The 19,350-nt window shown below is 49.4% G+C and overlaps 1 protein-coding gene across 1 annotated transcript in view; it reads left to right on the top strand.

Moving 5' to 3' along the window:
• Window positions 1–19,350, top strand: part of LOC142494774 (uncharacterized) — a 47,401-nt gene that overhangs the window by 10,710 nt on the left and 17,341 nt on the right. Inside the window, exon 4 of the mRNA XM_075599214.1 lies at window positions 15,858–15,971. Coding sequence (XP_075455329.1) covers window positions 15,858–15,971 — 114 coding nt within the window. The remainder of the gene's footprint in view (window positions 1–15,857; window positions 15,972–19,350) is intronic.

The following is a 19,350-nucleotide window of genomic DNA, read 5'->3' as shown; positions in this document are numbered from 1 at the left end:
GGGATTCCCGGGCGTGCAATCACAGAGGGATTCCTGGGCGTGCAATCACAGAGGGATTCCTGGGCATGCAATCACAGTGGGAATCCCGGGCGTGCAATCACACAGGGATTCCCGGGCGTGCAATCACACGGATTCCCGGGCATGCAATCACAGAGGGATTCCTGGGCGTGCAATCACACAGGGAATCCCGGGCGTGCAATCACACAGGGATTCCCGGGCGTGCAATCACAGAGGGATTCCTGGGCATGCAATCACACAGGGATTCCCGGGCATGCAATCACAGAGGGATTCCTGGGCATGCAATCACAGAGGGATTCCTGGGCATGCAATCACACAGGGATTCCCGGGCATGCAATCACAGAGGGATTCCTGGGCGTGCAATCACAGAGGGATTCCTGGGCGTGCAATCACAGTGGGAATCCCGGGCGTGCAATCACAGAGGGATTCCCGGGCGTGCAATCACACAGGGATTCCCGGGCGTGCAATCACAGAGGGATTCCCGGGCATGCAATCACAGAGGGATTCCTGGGCGTGCAATCACACAGGGATTCCCGGGCGTGCAATCACACAGGGAATCCCGGGCTTGCAATCACAGAGGGATTCCCGGGCGTGCAATCACACAGGGATTCCCGGGCGTGCAATCACAGAGGGATTCCTGGGCGTGCAATCACAGTGGGAATCCCGGGCGTGCAATCACAGAGGGATTCCTGGGCGTGCAATCACACGGGGATTCCCGGGCGTGCAATCACACGGGGATTCCCAGGCATGCAATCACACAGGGAATCCCGGGCGTGCAATCACACAGGGATTCCCGGGCGTGCAATCACACAGGGAATCCCGGGCGTGCAATCACAGAGGGATTCCCGGGCATGCAATCACACAGGGATTCCCGGGCGTGCAATCACAGAGGGATTCCTGGGCATGCAATCACACAGGGATTCCCGGGCATGCAATCACACAGGGATTCCCGGGCGTGCAATTACAGAGGGATTCCTGGGCGTGCAATCACACAGGGAATCCCGGGCGTGCAATCACACAGGGAATCCCAGGCGTGCAATCACAGAGGGATTCCCGGGCGTGCAATCACACAGGGATTCCCGGGCGTGCAATCACACAGGGATTCCCGGGCATGCAATCACAGAGGGATTCCCGGGCGTGCAATCACACAGGGATTCCCGGGCGTGCAATCACACAGGGATTCCCGGGCGTGCAATCACAGTGGGAATCCCAGGCGTGCAATCACACAGGGATTCCCGGGCGTGCAATCACAGTGGGAATCCCAGGCGTGCAATCACACAGGGATTCCCGGGCATGCAATCACAGAGGGATTCCCGGGCATGCAATCACAGAGGGATTCCCGGGCGTGCAATCACACTGGGATTCCCGGGTGTGCAATCACACCGGGATTCCCGGGCATGCAATCACAAGGGGATTCCCGGGCGTGCAATCACACAGGGATTCCCGGGCATGCAATCACAGAGGGATTCCCGGGCGTGCAATCACACAGGGAATCCCAGGCGTGCAATCACACAGGGATTCCCGGGCGTGCAATCACAGAGGGATTCCCGGGCATGCAATCACAGAGGGATTCCCGGGCGTGCAATCACACAGGGAATCCCAGGCGTGCAATCACACAGGGATTCCCGGGCGTGCAATCACACAGGGAATCCCAGGCGTGCAATCACACGGGGATTCCCGGGCGTGCAATCACACAGGGATTCCCGGGCGTGCAATCACAGAGGGATTCCCGGGCATGCAATCACACGGGGATTTCTGGTGCCTGAGTTTAAGGGGGATTTTGCGGAGAAAGTGGTGTCGGAATGTGGATATCAGGTCAGGGACCTGAGTTACTGGTTCACCGATAAATGTATCCGACAATCAAGCCTGATTTTCAGATACATGTATACACATTGCCCCGGCAATATCTTCCCTTAAAAATGTAACCGCGACTCACCACTAGGGTTCCCTGCTTCAGCATAGCTCAAAAAGGTGAATGAAGCACAGGGATGAACAGGTATCCCTGTAGCTGAGGAAATCCCTAGGTTAATGCCTAGGTTAATAACCCCTGTTAGTGCCAAGGTATCCCAGAGCCTGTATTGGGTTTGTGGGTGCCCCAACCAAATATGAGGTTCCCCAAAGTATATTCTCTAATAAAGAGTACTTTTTATCGTGTTGTGCGTTTTCTATTGGGCTCTATGCAGCCAGCCTGGGCATACGTTCAAGATACCAGCTAGTCTGCATAGAATCCATAGATGGAGGAGACGGGATGTTGAGAGGTGTCAGGGTGCTAAGTTGACGGGGCAGGGCGGAGTACTGGATCCAGAGAACATAGACCCCCTGGGGGTGGACGTTCTGGTCTTCCAGACTTAGTGGCGCCGGCCCAGTGGGAGGCAATGGACTAGCTAAGGAAAAAATGGCAATCATTGGTGCTTTTCCTATTGGCAAGAACATATTTCCCGCCCACGGACTGTCCCGAGCTGGTTCAACACACCCCCTGCCTCTGACATCAGCCAGATGAGCCCTTCTCTGACTGGCTGGTGGGACATGTTCCCACGATCTGAGTGGCTGAATGGCTCTTTCCATGTAAAAACAGTAGTCTCTAAAAGGGGCTGCTACAGATCTGTTTTTTGGGGCTCTCAGTCTTTTCAGACTTATAGAGACTAGTCCAGTGACGCGCCGGTAAGGTTCTCAGGGGCTTTGCGATGCCAGGGAATTCCTAGCCAAGCTGAGGACTGGTTCTGAGTACTGTTACTGTCTCTGGGATAAGAGTATTGTGGTTGCCCGTTGTGCGCACTATGGGCTGCCGACGCGAGGCAGGTCCCAGAGGGGCATGTGCAAGGATTCGGAGTGGCACGAAGCCAGCATGGTTGAATGGACTCCTGAGGTTGTGGTCGTGGCCACTACTAGCAGGACCGTGAGCCCGGAGAGTGAGCCCCTCGAGTGTCTTGGAGGAGGAACTCAACCCTCCTATTGTTGCCCCCGGAACCGTGCCAACCACGCTAGTCGAACTGCTAACTCTCTATGTAAGGTTGTGTCCACCCTCAACGGTACCGCAGAGGTTACAGTTCCTCCAACGAGCAGAGTGTTGAGAATCTTGATTTCCTGACAGCCACCTGCTAGCTGAGAAGGTGCCCCCGATAGTCCCAAGAGCTGACACTCTAATGCTAGTGTCAGCTGAGCACCCAAGGAGGGAGAGATCAGCCAACCCAGTGCTGGGGATCTCACCTCCCTGCAGGCTGAGGAGGGCACCACCCGGTAGTGCCAGATCGTGTGTCCGCGGGGGCACAGTCCGAGAAGCGGGTCCCAGAACCCCCGGGGGTGCCAGTGAATCCGATAGCCCCAAGAGCTGACACTCTACCATCGGAGTGTCAGCTGAACGCCAATGTGGCTGAGAGAGAGATCAGCCAAGCTGATGCTGGAGATCGTGCCTCCATGCAAGCCACCATGATAGCAGAGGATGGTGTCATGCGGGTGCCATGCCGTATGGCTGCCAAAATGGGGACCAGTTGTGTGCCAACATGGCCACAGGCAGAGAAGCGGGTAGTGACCCCCGCTGTAATTACTTGTGCCCCCCGAGCCAGTAACCCCAGTCTGGGACAATGTTCCCCAACTACAGAGAGGACGACCGACGAGATGCTGTCCCCTGAACTCAAGCAGCCAGTAGCCGTGGAGCAGAAGCTACAGGAAAATACACTGTAAGGGATCCCTGCAGCCCCTGCCAGCGACACAGCTATGGAGCTATAAGGACTCACGGGCCCACAAGCGTCCCCGCGCAGGTCCCGCGCAGGTCCCGCACTTACCTGCGGCCCGCTCCGACGCCCGCTGTCGGCCCTCCGCGTTCCTAATCTTTCTTTCTTCCCGCATGTGCAGTGTCCTCCGCAGGAGCGGCGCCCCCCGCTGGACCGGAGCGCAGGCACGGACCCCGCATCGTGGGATTGGAGGCTGGACGCACGGTGCGTCACCAACGCACCACGCAATCGCATGCGATGCACCCGAGCGACGGGTCAAGAAGAGCTCATTAGCTCCATCTCTTGCAGCTGCCTTATCCCATCCAGCCTATCACTGGACTCTGCAGAGGACAAGCCTCCGCTACACTCCCTGGGGGATTGGTCAGTGCTTGCTACTTATGCTCAGCTGTGCCACTGGCACTTTGGCTGAGCATAGACTCACGTTACCTGTGTTTTGCCTCTGCTTAACCTGCCTCGTTCCTGTCCTGTTACCTTGTTCCTAGTTCTGATCTCCCGTGTACCGACCCAGCCTGCCCTTGGACCCTTCACTCTCTGGAATACTGATCTCGGCTTCACCTGGCCCGCACCTCTCCTACCCTGACCCTGGCTTTGAACTTTGACGACCCGCATCTCTCCAATTCTGACCCTGGCTTTGAACTCCGACGATCCGCTCTTCTCCAGTCCTGACCTTGGCAATAGTACCTTCCATGCTCTGGACCTCTCCTGCATCGGACCCGGCAAGTACACGTTTATTCTGATCTCTCCTGTCCTAGACTCGGCCTGCAAGACCATCCTACATTCTGGACGGGGTCCCCGTGTCTGTGGCTGGTGTTTGCCTATTCCCATCTCAGCACAGGGGTCTCGTCTAGTTTGTGGTGAGCACAGCGTAACATTATGCTCAGCCCCACAAATATAGACCCCGCTGGGGTGGGAGATGTAGTGGCATCTCATGCTGCTATGTTCTCCAAGCTCGAGAAATACCTAGAAGTCTGATCGTCGCATGGACTCATTACAGAAAAACCTCCAGGCCCTCTCAGTCCAAGTACAACAGGTTAATTTACCCACATTTCTTCCACCTCTGCCTACTCCTCCGGTTAACCCCTGTCTGTCCGATCCACGACTTCTCACTCCCAACCGGTACTCCGGAGATCCCTTAGAATATCGTGGATTCTTCAACCAGTGCTTTATACAGTTCGAAATGACTCCCTACCGGTTCCCTACGTCTAGATCCAAAGTAGCCTATCTAGTCTCATTGCTCACAGGGTACGCATTGGCCTGGGCCTCTCCCATCTGGGAGCAGAGAAGTGACCTCACACAGGACATTGGGCAGTTCACAAAGGAGTTCAGACGTATCTTCAACACCCCGGGTCGTAAAATTACTGCGGCTTCCTCCCTTCTCCACATGTCACAGGAAAATCGTCCAGTGGACAGGTATGCCTTGGAATTCTGGACAGTCGCTTCTGAGACGGGGTGGAACGACGAGGCTCTCTCTTCTGTCTTTTGGCAAGGCCTTTCTGAACAGTTGAAGGATGAACTTGCCGCACAAGAGCGTCCAATTGATTTGGAGGAACTCATTGTGATCTGCATTCGAGTGGATCAACGACTACAAGAGTAGGTCCGAGCATTCTTCTCACTGTCAGGTAAACCCCAGGACTTCTCTTGTTCATTCCTCCTTTCCAGAGGCCTCTGCTGCTGACGCCTGGAGCCCATACAACTAGGTGTCAACAGGCTGTCCCCTTCTGAGAAACAGTGTCTCCGATCTTCCGGACTCTGCTTGTACTGTGGTAATCCTGGTAATTTTTTTCCACACTGCCCCCTCAAGCCCGGATCCAAGTCGGGAAACGCCAACTCCCATTGAGGCCCAGAGGAGTCTCTGTGGGAACGCTCTCTGAATCCTCTACCACCAAGGAACCTTTACCTAGCAGAATTTTGATTCCAGTATCGCTTTTGGCCCCAGGGGTCTCGGCTGCTGCCTCAGCATTTATCGACTCCGGTTCCGGAGGGAACTTTATTGATCAAGAGTTCGCTAGGAGGAATAACATCCCGCTGGAGAGGAAGAGGACCCCGGTGGGACTTGAGGCCATTGACGGACGTCCTCTGCAGCCAGCATTCATCGTTCTACAAACCATTGAGCTGTCCCTCCTGGTTGAGCAGACCCACAGAGAGAAGATCTCCCTGGATGTCATCCACTCTCCATCAGCCGAGATCATTTTGTGCCTTCCATGACTTCGACGCCATAATCCACATATCGATTGGGTCAAACCAGAACCCATGTCTTGGAATCAGTAGTGCTCCACGACCTGCGAAGTACCATGGCAAACTATCTGCAGTCTGAGGAATCCCAAGGAGGTACTGAACACCTTACCAAGCTGTTATTCGACCTTCAAAGATGTCTTCGATAAAATCAAGTCAGAGATCCTTCCTCCTCACCGACCTTTTGATTGCCCTATAGATCTCTTGCCTGGGTCCGTTCTTCCTAGAGGGCGATCATACCCCCTTTCCCTTCCGGAGACTAAAGCCATGTCGGATTACATTCGAGAGAATCTCAAGAAAGGGTTTATCAGGAAATCTTCTCCGGCTGGGGCAGGGTTCTTCTTCGTCAAGAAAAAGGACGGTACCCTTCGTCCATTCATCGACTACAGAGGGTTAAAGATTACGATTAAAAAACGATATCCCTTACCCTTAATATCCGAATTGTTCGATCGTCTCCAAGGAGCAACCATCTTTTCCAAATTGGATCTACGTGCGCATATAACCTGGTAAGAATTCGACAAGGCGACGAATGGAAGACGGCCTTCAATACCAGAGACGGTCACTATGAATACCTAGTTATGCCGTTCGGCTTATGTAACGCCCCTGCGGTCTTCCAGGATTTCGTAAACTAAATATTCAGGGATCTTCTCAATGTATTTTTCATTGTTTATCTCGACGATATTTAAATTTTCTCAAAAAACCTTCCTGAACACATTGAACAAGTCAAGTAGGTACTACTACGCCTTTGTCAGAACCACCTCTATGCTAAATTGGAGAAATGTCACTTTCATCAATCCACTACCACGTTCTTGGGTTACATGATCTCGGATTCCGGGTTTGCCATGGATCCTCCAAACTGAAGTCCATCTTGGACTGGCCGCTTCCCACCTCCCTCAAGTGCATTCAAAGGTTTCTTGGTTTTGCTAACTACTACAGAAGATGTATCCGCAACTTCTCGTCCATTGTCGCTACAATCACTGCTCTCACTAAGAAAGGAGTCGATGTCACGTCTTGGCCCCCTGCAGCTGTTCAAGCCTTTGACTTACTGAAGAAATCCTTTTGTTTCAGCACCGGTCCTGATTCATCCCAACCCTAAACTTCCGTTTACACTGGAGGTGGACGCATCGGACACCGGAGCCGGCGCCATCTTGTCACAAAGTCTCCTTCAGCCAATTTGCATCCCTGTGCATTTTTGTCAAAAAAAATTCTCCAGCATAACAGAATTATGACGTGGGCAACAGAGAATTACTAGCCATCAAGCTCGCATTGGAGGAATGGAGGCATCTGTTGGAAGGTACGGAGAGCCCAAGCACTATTCTAACAGACCACAAAAACCTCATGTATTTGGATAGCGCTCATCGTCTGGGAGCTCGTCAGGCCCGATGATCTCTTTAATTTTCCCGCTTTAATTACATTATTTCTTTTATTCGTGTGTCCAAGAACTTAAAAGCAGACGCCCTTTCTCGTCAATTCCCAAGTGAGGACAAAACCGAGGCCAGAGGACCATACTCCCTTCCAAGTACATCATATCTGCCAATAATTTCGATGTACTGGACAAAATTCTCATGGACCAGTCCAACATTCCGGAGGGTCTGGAGGTCCCGGACGGTTGTCTTTTTGCTACACCCATTCACCGCAGGAAGATTCTGGAATGGGGTCACTCGTCTAAAACTGCGGGTCATCCGGGCACCAAAAGAACTACGGACCTCATTGAACAGACTTTTTGGTGGCCCAACATGCGAGTTCGTCAAAGCTTGCACCACATGCGCCCGAAGTAAGGTTCCCAGCAGTAGACCTCAGGGACTTCTGCATCCACTCCCCATTCCTGACTGCCCCTGGAACCATTTATCGATGGACTTTATTGTGGAGCTCCCTGTCTCAAAAGGCATGAACACTATCTTGGTAATTATTGACCGCTTCTCTAAGCAGGCACACTTCGTCCTACTCAAGGGTCTCCCCAATTCTCCTACTTTGGCGGACATTTTCACCAGGGAGATCTTCCGTCTCCACGGAATTCCCTTGACCATTGTCTCTGACGGGTTCTCAGTTTGTCTCGAGATTCTGGTGGGCCTTCTCTAAAAAACTTGGCATATCCCTGCACTTCTCATCTGGGTACCACCCTCAGTCTAATGGGCAAACGGAGAGGACCAACCAGTCCCTAGAACAGTATCTGCGCTGCTTTGTCTCTCAGACTCAAGACGATTGGACGGACCTTCTCCCCTGGGCAGAATTTGCCCATAATTCCCTGCGGAATGAGTCTACGCAACTCTCTTCATTCTTCGCGAACTATTCCCATCCAGCCTATCAATGGACTCTGCAAAGGTCACGCCTCCGCTCCACCCCCTGGGAGATTGGTCAGTGCTTTCTACTTATGCTCAGCTGTGCCACTGGCACTTTGGCTGAGCATAGACTCATGTTACCTGTGTTTGCCTCTGCTTAACCTGCCTCGTTCCTGTCCTGTTACCTTGTTCCTAGTTCTGATCTCCCGTGTACCGACCCAGCCTGCCCTTGGACCATTCGCTATCTGGAATACTGATCTCTACTTCACCTGGCTCTCCGCACCTCTCCTACCCTGACCCTGGCTTTGAACTTTGACGACCTGCATCCCTCCAATTCTGACCCTGGCTTTGAACTCCGATGATCCGCTCTTCTCCAGTCCTGACCTTGGCAATAGGACCTCTCCTGCATTGGACCCGGCAAGTATACGTTTATTCTGATCTCTCCTGCCCTAGACTCGGCCTGCAAGACCATCCTACATTCCGGACGGGGTCCCCCTGTCTGTGGCTGGTATTTGCCTATTCCCATCTCAGCACAGAGGTCTCGTCTAGTTTGTGGTGAGCACAGCGTAACAGGAGCTTCCAGACGGGCAGCAGCCATCAGGCAGGAGGACCAACCTGTCCACAAAGATTTGTTTTTTCATCCAGGGGTCCCAGGCAATTGGCAGGCGATTGGCCCAGGGGTCCCCTGCAACAAGGTACTCCCTGGGCAGCCTGATGGGGTCTGGCCAGGGCACCGGTTCCCATGGTTAGGGAGACCGGTGATAGTACATAAAGAGGATGCTCTTGTGACCGCAGTCACAGAGAGCCACTGTTGGGCAGTTGCCCAGGCAGAGGTGCAGTCGGCACCGATGCCCACCAAGGTAGTTTATGCTCCCCAGCTTTTGGAGCCCACCCCCCAGATCATTGCTCCCCTGCTTTTGGAGCCCATGCGCATGGAGGACCTTGAAGGGACCAGGCAAGTAAGTCAGATCATGCCCGACAAGTGTCCCCATGTATACAATGTTCCCCATTGTGACCTTTTTTCTGACTGTGTGACAGGGTACCAGGAGATGGTTCAGGCAAATGCTAATTTGCCTTTGGACCATAGTAGGCGTTTTTCCTGGGTACCAGCCCCTTCAGAGACAGCAAGGGACCAGTTAGTGGTTCCTTGTAGGTTTAGGGAAGGCTCTGTGGAGCCAGGGGAGACAGCTCCCCAGCTCGCAGCTCTCCTCTGGAAGTGGACAAAGTTATGCTCATGGAGAGACTGACTGCCTTCCTTAAGCGCTCGACGGAGGTCTTTTATAAAATATGGGAGCCTTGGCTTAGCCAATGACTTCACATAAAACTCACCTAATTTGGCCTTGAATGCAAAAGACGGTCTTCAACCCGAGCAGACGAGCCCTGACAGCGGAAAGGGGGATCCCCCTCCTTCCCCGTCACCTCCTTTCCCTTCCTCTTTTTCTGGCCTTACTCTCACTGGTCCTCTTAAAAATAAAACCCCATTTTGTATTAGGCTGCCGTTGCATTTCAATGTATGTAAACCATAAAACCTGCCTAAGAAAAACGTTTGAAAAAAAACAAAAAAAAAAACTACTTCCTATTCGATAACATATTCTATCATCAGATCCAGGGCACTGCTATGGGGACCAGCTGTGCCAATCTATACCTAGGCTGATGGGAGGAGATGGTGGTCTTCAGCGATGTCCTGGAGATGTATACTGACCATATTGAATTATGGGCCAGGTTTATCGATGATGTGATAATCCTGTGGAAGGGTTCAGAACAACTATTGGGCGAATTCCTTAACATCTTGAACCTCAACGAACATAACCTATGAGGTTAATAAAGATACTCTGCATTTCCTTGACTTAACAATTACTAAAGGCCAAGATAGTAGACTAAATACATCCATCTTTAGGAAAAAGACTGCAACCAATAGTCTACTTAGAGCAGAAAGTCACAACCCTACACATACTATCGCCCAATATCCCTACGGGTCAATTCCTATGACTGTGGAGGAATTGCTCCACCACTAGTGAATTTATGAAACAGTCGAGGGACATGACCAACAGATTTCTGGGCCGGGGATATAGTAGGGGTCTTGAAAAGAGGGCATACCAAAGAGCAGTATCTACCCCAAGACATAAACTACTGACCAAGGGCCAAAGACAACTTACTAACAGTGACAACATCATTCGATTCATTGGAACATTCAACAATCAATGGTCAGCCATCAAAAACATCTTTAAGAGACACTGGCATCTATTGATGCAAGATGATTAATTTAAACAGGTTCTCAGACCAACACACACGATGTAGGAGGGCGAAGAACCTCAAAGACAGGCTTGTCCATAGCCACTAACACAAGCCACACATAAAAACATGGCTGGAAGATCGTATACCTTTAGGGTCATACCCATGTGGCAGATGTAAGGCCTGTGTGTATACCTAGAAGGCTATTTAATTTTCTTAGACATTCAAAATCTCTCTAGTCAAATTCTTCAAAGGGAGTGTCACGGTAGTTATTTCGTGTCATCTATGGAAGAACTTGTATAGTAATAACTTTCTGGAAAAGAGATTCACATCTTTGATGGATTCAAAGACGTCTAGTTGATGTGTAGGTGAGTGACAAAATCTTAGATAGGAGCTCAATGTGATGGGTATTAAGAACTTTATTAGAGAGGTTAATTATTTGTGTTGTTCCTGTCTGGTCTTTTTGGATCCTCGCGGTCTCGTTTGGCCCTAATATGCCCAGACTTCCCGATCCCTTAGAAAGCCTTCCCTTCCCCCACCTGGTCTTCCTTTTCCTAGATGGTCTGAGGGGTGTCTGAGAACCTCTAAAAAAAGGTATTACTGGAGGGAGAGGTGAGGGGTTTCTACTTCCTGCATCTTGTTCCCCTTCACTTGTAGACTGTTCCCAGTCAGTTGAGGACTCGGGTTTGGCCAATTCTGGTTTACCTCTCTTTTTCTTGCTCCTATAGCGAAAGATATTGCCCTCCTTAAAATCTGTATTGTCACGAATAAACTTTTTTTGTTTTCTTTCCTTAATCTCTGTTGTCATTTTTATCATATTGAGCTTAAGTTTTTCCTCAAGACTGGTAAATTCAGCATATTCTTTCCATGTGTCAACCTCTGTAAGTAATCTATCAATCTCTTCATTTGTTTTTGCTAATTTCCTACTTCCGTAGTCAATGAGTCATTTCATCAATTTTGATGAACATTGAAGTAGAATTTCCTCCCAGTCTTTGACAAAAGTCTCATCTGGGATCTGGTGGGAAGGAGCGAGATGAACTCTCAAGCCCCTTGGCACTAAATCTGCCTTGATGTAATTCTCTAAACTTTCAACTTCCCACTGCCACTGTGACTGCCCCACACCTCTGGAATGCCCTTCCCCTCAGTACCCGACTAGCACCCTCTCTATCCACCTTTAAGACCCACCTGAAGACACACTTGCTTAAAGAAGCATACGAATAGCACTGTGAACATTCTGAACATGATACATAAAGCCTGGCCCCCTGCAGACGCACTTACCAGAACTCCCTCCTACTGTCTCTGTACGTTCTCCCTACCTACCAATTAGACTGTAAGCTCCTCGGGGCAGGGACTCCTCTTCCTTAATGTTACTTTTATGTCTAAAGCACTTATTCCCATGATCTGTTATTTATATTATCTGTTATTTATTCGATTACCACATGTATTACTACTGTGAAGCGCTATGTACATTAATGGCGCTATATAAATAAAGACATACAATACAATACAATATCTTAGTTTGTTGTTTCAGGTTTTTATCCAAATCAGAGAAGAAGCTTTTAATATCATTAGTAGGTATCTCTGGTGTGAGGGTCCCATCAACTGAAAAGACAGTGAAAGCTTCGCTCTTCCATGTACCAAAAATCGTTTTTGGAAGATAAGAAGTCCACCATAATACTATGTGTTGGACCAACTGTTCCTAGACTGGGACTCAAGAGGAATCCTATTAGCTGAATAAGGCCACAATAGTGTTGTCAGTGATACTGGTAGGTAAGAGAAAGAAAGGATTAAATCCTTCCTTAGTAATTGATATAGCAGATACAGCTCAACCAAGTTATAACGCGATCCATTACAAGGCGAATTCGCTTATAACGCGATCCAAGCGTGGCTCCCAATTTTTGTATTTATGAATACTTTACAACACGATTATTGGTATCTTAAATACTTTATTATACAATGCATACAATTGTACATTATTTCTAACGCGATCCGCTTATAACGCGATGTGATTCTTTGGACCCCAAGCACAGCGTTATAAGGGGTTGAGCTATATATTGGAGCCTACCGCTCACCTCGTAAATCAATATAATAAGTAAAGAGACAAGGTGCATAAGGGAATATACTGAATCTATATACACACTGGAGGTGAGGAGCAGTGGAGCATGCCTAAAAATGGGGAGGGGCACCTTGTACTGTGATTAAGTATGGTTGGCTTTTCTTTACTCAGGGAGTATTAACCCCTTGGAAATCTTTCATTGTTTAGGTATTCTCTGCTATCTCCTACTCCCTGTACTGTGATTAACTGTGTTTGGAGTTTCTTTACTCAGGGAGTATTAACCCCGTGTGGGGTTAAGGAAAACTTCCCCACATATGAGTACTCCCCATTATATATATATATATATATATATATATATGTGTATATATAATCCCATACCCTGTGTTTGTTTGTAGATAACTAATAAAGATTTAGTTTTTTAGTTTTCACCACTCATTAGACTGGCTGTATAGGATTACATATATCCTGGATCAATGTTATCCCCCAATTAACTATCATACATGAGTGCAATTTTTGAGGGCTCCTTGTGGTGGGAAGATTTTCTTTAATCCTCATCTCCAGTGTGTATGTATGTCCATTCGTACCTTGATCACTCCATCTATATGATAGTCCTGGCTGCTGAGGCCCCATAGTGTCATTTTCTCCGCCGATTGCAGAGGCAGGTGTTTGTAGGGGAAAATCATAGAAGGACCAGTAAACGATGGTTACCTGGGAACCAGTGTCCAATAGTGCGGAAGCGTAGATCCCCTCATTCAGTACCCGTAATAGTGACGTAGGGTCGACCCTGCTTCAGAGGCCGGATGGGGATTCCTTTCTGGGAGTAGGTGTTGGCTCATCCCACTGACGGGCAGCTGATCCTTAGGGTGAGTAGCAAAAGTCAAAGGCGCTAACTTAGCCATTGCCTTCTGAGTATAATTCCTCCTTACGTAACCCTCTTCCCCACATTCGTTGCAGCGAAGGGTCGGTGCCAAACTGAAGTAAGGAGCCAGGCTCCGAGACGCCAAAAAGGAGTACGAGGAACCGGCCGATCTTGCACCCGATTTAATTAATTCTTCAAAACTAGGAGGGTTCTCTGTAGAAAGGGGGCATCTAAGCAGAAAGACTATTGGGTGTGAAGGCAATCATTCCCGCAACAACTATTTAGCTCGATATGTGTCCACCGCTGATAACACAATGACCTTCTTTGAGATCGGAGTCCAGAGTGCTAGCTGTAACCGTCGGATGAACACAGACAGGTCTTCCCCCTCGTTTAAGAGCGTGGATTTTAGCTAATAGTTCAATGTCATCATCCTTAGTGCTGTAAGCCTTGGTTAAAGTCATGACCAGGGCTTGGCCGTCGGCCTCCGAATGGTGCTCGCGGTACATCCTGGCTATGGTGGCAGCAGTGGGCAGTATGCATTCAACAATCCTCTAGTTCTTTACGGCCTCAGAGCAGAACCATTCATCTATTACTTGGAGCGTATCATCTTTCCACTCCCCAAACTTCACTTTGCCCAACAAAGTAGGCAGTACCCCATTAAAGGGTTTTAGTTTGTGGTAGTGTTGAGCCTGGGACAGAACTGGTACTCACAGCTAGCAAGGTTTTCTGCTAGCTGTTGCAGTATTTCCGAGAGTACTAGTTCTGTCACCGGACTACCTCCTCTGCTTGCCGGCCCGGAGCCACAATTGGGTTTGGGGCTGCCCCATGCCTCCCGAAAACAACCCAAAGCCAACGGAGCCAGCCGCCTAGGAAATTCTGTGTCCGGACCCCAAACTAGCTTCCTCCGCCTTGATCTCTGCCTCGGAGTATATAAGGGGGCATCCCCCAGCCGGGGCTCTGTAGAGGTTCAGGGCCTTGCGTCCCTCATTTTCCTTTGTCATTACTGCTGACAACTACTACCGTATCCCAGGAGGGGTCCTGACCCGATACTTGGTCCACAACCCAGACTGTAGTTACCCCCAGGGACTGCATCAAGGATAGACACACATCATAGGTTGAGGGTCAGTTTTGGAACGTGTCAAATCCACGTCGCGGGGAGGTACCTGGCCTGCCAGGGCCCACTGACGGACCTTCTGTCTGGACAGTAAGGACATGGTTATGTCTTTACATTTTTCTCTTTTTGCGCACCCCAGTCTAAATCTCAGCAGCGCCTCCAATTGTAACACCCCTATCCCCATAAGGGAGATCTGTTGGGTAATGTTTGTTACTGGTGCTGTGATGTTAACCTGTTTGGGGACACAGGGGGCCTAAGCCTCCGCTTATAGGGAGCGTGGGGTGCAAGGTGCAGCGCCTTCACCTGTGAGGATCCCGCCACCGGCGAGATGACCCCTCAAAGGAACCTATATATCTATACCGTGAATAACCACTGGAAGACTTTACCAACAGGGTCCTACATAACACATATGCATAATAACAGTAGTAATACCAACACAGCAATAATATCAGCAGTTATACCAACACACTCCCCTCTCCTCTTACAGAGAATATGCAGCTCTATCCCCAATACCCCGGCATAGTATATGTCCGCCCAAGGTCATAGGTCGTGTGCGTGAGGTAGCGCTACCCCCTTGATGTCGTTGGTGCACGGTGGGTACCTTCCCTTTGGCTAATCAACAACGTAGCCTCCCTCTTAGGAGACTGACATCCATGGTGACCCACGGTGCTCCTTACCACCGCCAGCCTCTCACGTGTTCTCCAGGCCTGAGGAGTTCCTTCCTGAAGTCTGTCCCGCTCCGCAGCACCTCTGCTGGTATCACAACAGTGAAGGGTCCCTAATTTATGGACAGCCCTAAAACACTCAGACTACTGTGGCTGGGATCTGACTGGGCCCTCCGGGGAAACCACTAACCTATTCCCAGGCAGCCTCGCTGGCTCCCGGGACAGTCCTAGCACCTTGCGTTCTCTGGCAGCCCTGACTGTGCGTGTATCGTCTCCTGCTCAGTGTCAGAGTTCAAGGACATAGAGTTTCTTTAGTCCTCTTTGCCTCTTCAGAGTCAGACTGAGGAGCTGTGTAAACGCCCCTAGTGGTGTGGAGGAATATCCTGCTACACATACATACTACCATATTGGGGGGGATAAACATTACAACATGGATAGAATTATAAGATACATGTTCTAGGAATGGGTTAGGGATATGTCTGTTGTTTATTATTGTTATTGAGGTTTGAACATTCGTAGCACCAAAAATGCCACACTTTTTTTTATTTTAATCAAGTAAAATGAGTTTCTTCTCCCCTCCCCTTATTATAAAGTATTTCTGTATAGTGATGTCACAGGAAGAGTTTCCACTCCCAGCTTTACATGACTCACTTTCCTTTTCTTGTTGGCAGGTTTTCCAGGGGTAGCACCCGAGAGGTTAGAGATTAAGTCAGAGAAAGAAGAGGCGAACACTGAGCATCATGTGACCCCAATAAAGGGAGAAATAGTTACGTTTGCTGTCGATGGTGAGTACCACAACATCCTTTTGTGGTGACACAGGTTATCTTGTTACAAGTAGTATGGCCACCTTTAGGGAATATTCAGGGTTAATTGCCTCTCATAGCAAGTCCCTGGGTCTGCAGATTATTCTGGAACAAGCCACATGCAGCAGAGTTAGAAGAGTAATATGGCTCGATCTCGGTATAAAAGTTGTATAAGCAGAGTTACAGCATGGGTCACTGACCATCAATAAATGGGATTGAGTGCATTTGCAAACTATTCAGAAATAAGGGATCATTTTCTGGAATACCTAATGGATAACAAAATGATTAGTATGTCTGTCTCCGTGTGTCTGTGTGCCTGTCTCTGTGTGCCTGTCTCTGTGTGCCTGTCTCTGTGTGCCTGTCTCTGTGTGCCTGTCTCTGTGTGTCTGTCTCCGTGTGTCTGTGTGCCTGTCTCTGTGTGCCTGTCTCTGTGTCTCTGTCTCTGTGTCTCTGTCTCTGTGTCTCTGTCTCTGTGTCTCTGTCTGTGTGTCTGCCTGTCTGTGTATGTCCTGTGTGTCTCTCTGTGTGTCTGTCTCTGTGTGTGTCTGTCTCTGTGTGTGTCTGTTGTCTGTCTGTCCCTCTGTGTGTCTGTCTGTGTGTGTGTGTCCGTCTGTCCCTCTGTGTGTCTGTCTGTGTGTGTGTGTTTGTGTGTCTCTTTGTGTCTGTAGCTCTGTCTCTGAGTGTGTGCCTATCTCTGAGTGTGTGTCTCTCTGTCTCTCTGTGTGTGTGTGTGTGTGTGTGTGTCTGTCTCTGTGTGTGTCTGTCTCTGTGTGTGTCTGTCTCTGTGTGTGTCTGTCTCTGTGTGTGTGTCTCTCTGTCTCTCTGTGTGTGTGTGTGTGTGTGTGTCTGTCTCTGTGTGTGTCTGTCTCTGTGTGTGTCTGTCTCTGTGTGTGTGTCTGTCTCTGTGTGTGTGTGTGTCTGTCTCTGTGTGTGTGTGTGTGTCTGTCTCTGTGTGTGTGTCTGTCTGTGTGTGTGTATGTGTGTCACTCTTTGTCTGTCTCTGTGTGTGTGTCTCTGTCTGTGTGTCTGTCTCTGTCTGTGTGTCTCTCTGTGTGTGTCTCTCTGTGTGTCTGTGTGTCTCTCTGTGTGTCTGTGTGTCTCTCTGTGTGTCTATGTGTCTCTCTGTGTGTGTCTGTCTCTCTGTGTGTGTCTGTCTCTCTGTGTGTGTCTGTCTCTCTGTGTGTGTCTGTCTCTCTGTGTGTGTCTGTCTCTCTGTGTGTGTCTGTCTCTCTGTGTGTGTCTGTCTCTCTGTGTGTGTCTGTCTCTCTGTGTGTGTCTGTCTCTCTGTGTGTGTCTGTCTCTCTGTGTGTATCTGTCTCTCTGTGTGTGTCTTTCTCTGTGTGTGTCTGTCTCTGTGTGTGGCTGCCTCTGTGTGTGGCTGCCTCTGTGTGTGTCTGCCTCTGTGTGTGTCTGCCTCTGTGTGTGTCTGCCGCTGTGTGTGGCTGCCTCTGTGTGTGGCTGCCTCTGTGTGTGTGTATTGTATGTCTTTATTTATATAACGCCATAAATGTACATAGCGCTTCACAGTAGTAATACAAATAACATAAATAACATAATACACATCATATAATTAACATAATATAAATAACAGATCATGGGAATAAGTGCTTCAGACATAAAAGTAACATTAAGGAAGAGGAGTCCCTGCTCCGAGGAGCTTACAATCTAATTGGTAGGTAGGGGAACGTACAGAGACAGTAGGAGGGAGTTCTGGTAAGTGCGTCTGCAGGGGGCCAAGCTTTATGTATCATGTGTCCAGGATTATTCACAGTACTATTCATATGCTTTTTTAAGCAAGGGTGTCTTAAGGTGGGTCTTAAAGGTGGATAGAGAGGGTGCTAGTCGGGTATTGAGGGGAAGGGCATTCCAGAGGTGCGGGGCAGTTAGTGAAAAAGGTTTAAGGCGGGAGAGGGCTTTAGATACAAAGGGGGTAGAAAGAAGACATCCTTGAGAAGAACGCAAGAGTCTGGATGGTGCATAGCGAGAAATTAGTGCTGAGATGTAAGGCGGGGGCAGAAGAATGTAAAGCTTTATAAGTGAGGAGGTGAATTGAGTGTGAGATGCGGGATTTCATCGGAAGCCAGGAGAGGGATTTCAGGAGTGGAGACGCGGAGACAGATTTAGGAAAGAGCAGAGCGATTCTGGCAGCAGCGTTTAGAATAGATTGTAGGGGAGACAGGTGAGAGGCAGGAAGGACGGACAGCAGGAGGTTACAGTCTCTCCCGTGAGAGAAGGAGGGCCTGAGTCAGAGTTTTAGCAGTCGAGCAACAGAGGAACGGGCGTATCTTAGTGATATTGCGGAGGAAAATGAGACAGGTTTTAGAAACGTTTTGAATGTGAGGGGAGAATGAGAGAGAGGAGTCGAGTGTGACCCCTTGGCAGCGTGCTTGGGCTACTGGGTGAATAATCGTACTTCCTACAGTAATGTGGAAGGAGGTAGTAGGGCCAGATTTGGGAGGAAGTATGAGGAGTTCTGTTTTTGGCCATGTTGAGTTTAAGGCGGCGGAGGGCAATCAAGAATGATATGGCAGAGAGACATTCAGAAACTTTGGTTTGTACAGCAGGTGTAAGGTCAGGTGTTGAGAAGTAAATTTGTGTGTCGTCAGCATAGAGGTGATATTTAAACCCAAGAGATGTTATTAGGTTACCTAGCGAGAGTGTGTACAGAGAAAAGAGCACAGGTTCCAGGACAGAGCCCTGGGGGACCCCCACAGAGAGATCAATAGAGGAGGAGGTGGTGTTAGCAGAAGAGACACTGAAAGTACGATGGGAGAGGTAAGAAGAGATCCAGGATAGAGCTTTGTTCCGAAAACCAAGAGTATGGAGAATTTGAAGGAGAAGAGGGTGGTCCAAGGTGTCAAATGCTGCAGAGAAGTTGAGCAATATGAGCAGAGTGTAATGACCTCTGTCTTTGGCAGCATGGAGGTCATCAGTTATTTAGTGAGGGCTGTTTCCGTGGAATGAGCAGTGCGGAAGCCAGATTGTAGAGGGTCTAGGAGAGAATAGGTGTTGAGAAAATGAAGCAAGCGAGAGAATACAAGACGTTCAAGGAGTTTAGAGGCAAAAGGCAGGAGTGTGACAGGTAGATAGTTAGGACAGGTAGGGTCAAGCTTGCTGTTTTTGAGTAATGGTATAACTGTTGCATGTTTGAAGGAGGAGGGAAAGGTACCAGAGCAGTGGGAGGAGTTAAAAATGTGTGTGAGCGTAGAGATTATTGTAGGAGCTAGAGGTTTTAGGAGATGGGAGGGAATGGGGTCAAGAGAGTAAGTAATAGAGGGAGAAGAGGAGATCAACAGTGACACATCCTCCTCTGAGACAGTGGAAAGGAGTCAAGGAAGGCCGGAGGAGAGTTGAGAAGAGG

Source organism: Ascaphus truei, chromosome 5 (genome assembly GCF_040206685.1).
Source record: "Ascaphus truei isolate aAscTru1 chromosome 5, aAscTru1.hap1, whole genome shotgun sequence".
Taxonomy (NCBI): domain Eukaryota; kingdom Metazoa; phylum Chordata; class Amphibia; order Anura; family Ascaphidae; genus Ascaphus; species Ascaphus truei.
Note: the sequence above shows the minus strand (reverse complement) of the source record. Positions and strands in the feature narration are given on the sequence as shown.